General features: G+C 35.0%; 1 protein-coding gene across 1 annotated transcript; it reads right to left on the bottom strand.

The window, feature by feature from the left end:
* Positions 1 to 46: 46 nt before the first annotated feature.
* LOC123256545 (gastrula zinc finger protein XlCGF8.2DB-like) lies at positions 47 to 890 on the bottom strand (the record flags this gene model as incomplete). The annotated part of the gene is made up of 1 exon (XM_044685139.1): positions 47 to 890. A coding segment is annotated over exon 1 (844 nt), but the record flags the coding sequence as incomplete, so codon positions are not given.
* Positions 891 to 1,400: the final 510 nt, after the last annotated feature.

Consider the following 1,400-nt stretch of genomic DNA (forward strand, 5'->3'; position numbering starts at 1 on the left):
GTGTGAACTTTATAATGTTTATGAAGGCTTGACTTCCATTTAAAACCTTTCCCACACTCATCACATATATAGGGCTTCTCTCCCATGTGGACTTTCAGATGTTCATGAAGTTTTGACTTCCATTTGAATCCTTTCCCACACTCATCACATATATAGGGCTTTTCTCCAGTGTGGACCCTCTGATGTTCATGAAGATATTTCTTCTGAGTGAATTTTTCCCCACAATGTACACATATGTAGAGATCTCTAGTGTGAATTTTATGATGTCTATGAAGGTGTGAACTCTGTCTGAATCCTTTCCCACACTTGTCACATAAAAAGAGCTTTTCTCCAGTGTGAACTTTATAATGTTTTTGAAGGCTTGACTTCCATTTAAAACCTTTCCCACACTCATCACATATATAGGGCTTCTCTCCGGTGTGGACTTTCAGATGTTCATTAAGGTTTGACTTACGTCTGAATCCTTTCCCACACTCATCACATATAAAGAGCTTTTCTCCAGAGTGGACTTTAAGATGGTCATTAAGTTTTGACTTCCATTTGAATCCTTTCCCACACTCATCACATATAAAGAGTTTTTCTCCAGTGTGGACTTTCATATGTTCACGAAGGTTTGACTTCCATTGGAATCCTTTCCCACACTCGTCACATATAAAGGACTTCTGTCCTGTATGGATATTCTGTTGAACATTCAACTGAGACTTATTACTAAATATCTTTCCACAGTTATTGCATATACATTTTCTCTTTCTTCTGTGGTATTTGAGATTCATAGAGTTGTTATTTCTGGGAAACATGTTTCCTGTAGGTGGATCATTTGTGTAACTTTCAAATTGCAGATTTTGACTACTACTCATATCCATGCAATGTCCAAATGAAGAATTGCTCATCTTGATTTCCATGACTTTTTGATGCATAGGAGCAGTTTGTTGGACAAAATAAGACCAATGCTGACACAATCACTCTTTTGTTGCTTTCAAAGAAACAACATTTTTTATATTTTTATCTTCATACCAGTGGCCTATAGACTAGGAAATGGTCTTTATTTTTCTGTGATTATTGGTCATCGCATTTTTTCTAAAAGCTACAAATGAGTGGCAAACATTTTATATCCTTTTTTTCTGTGTATGTGGAATTGTTCCTTGAAAAATCATGATATCATTCAGATTCTCACATTTCTGAATGTACTTTCATCTGTCAGCATTACAATATGGAATGGTGGTATAACCTATCTTCATTTTTGTGGCCTTTAAATCATTGTCGATAGTTTGGTCTATTTCCTGAAATTAAAAACCCAAAGAAGTATTTATTTCAGAACTTTCCAAGAAACTTTTTCTTTCATCTGTGACGTAAATAGGTATAACAAAATAATAAGCACTTACTGAACCAATTGAATTCAG

The sequence above is a fragment of the Gracilinanus agilis genome, unplaced genomic scaffold (assembly GCF_016433145.1).
Source record: "Gracilinanus agilis isolate LMUSP501 unplaced genomic scaffold, AgileGrace unplaced_scaffold60755, whole genome shotgun sequence".
Classification (NCBI taxonomy): Eukaryota; Metazoa; Chordata; class Mammalia; order Didelphimorphia; family Didelphidae; genus Gracilinanus; species Gracilinanus agilis.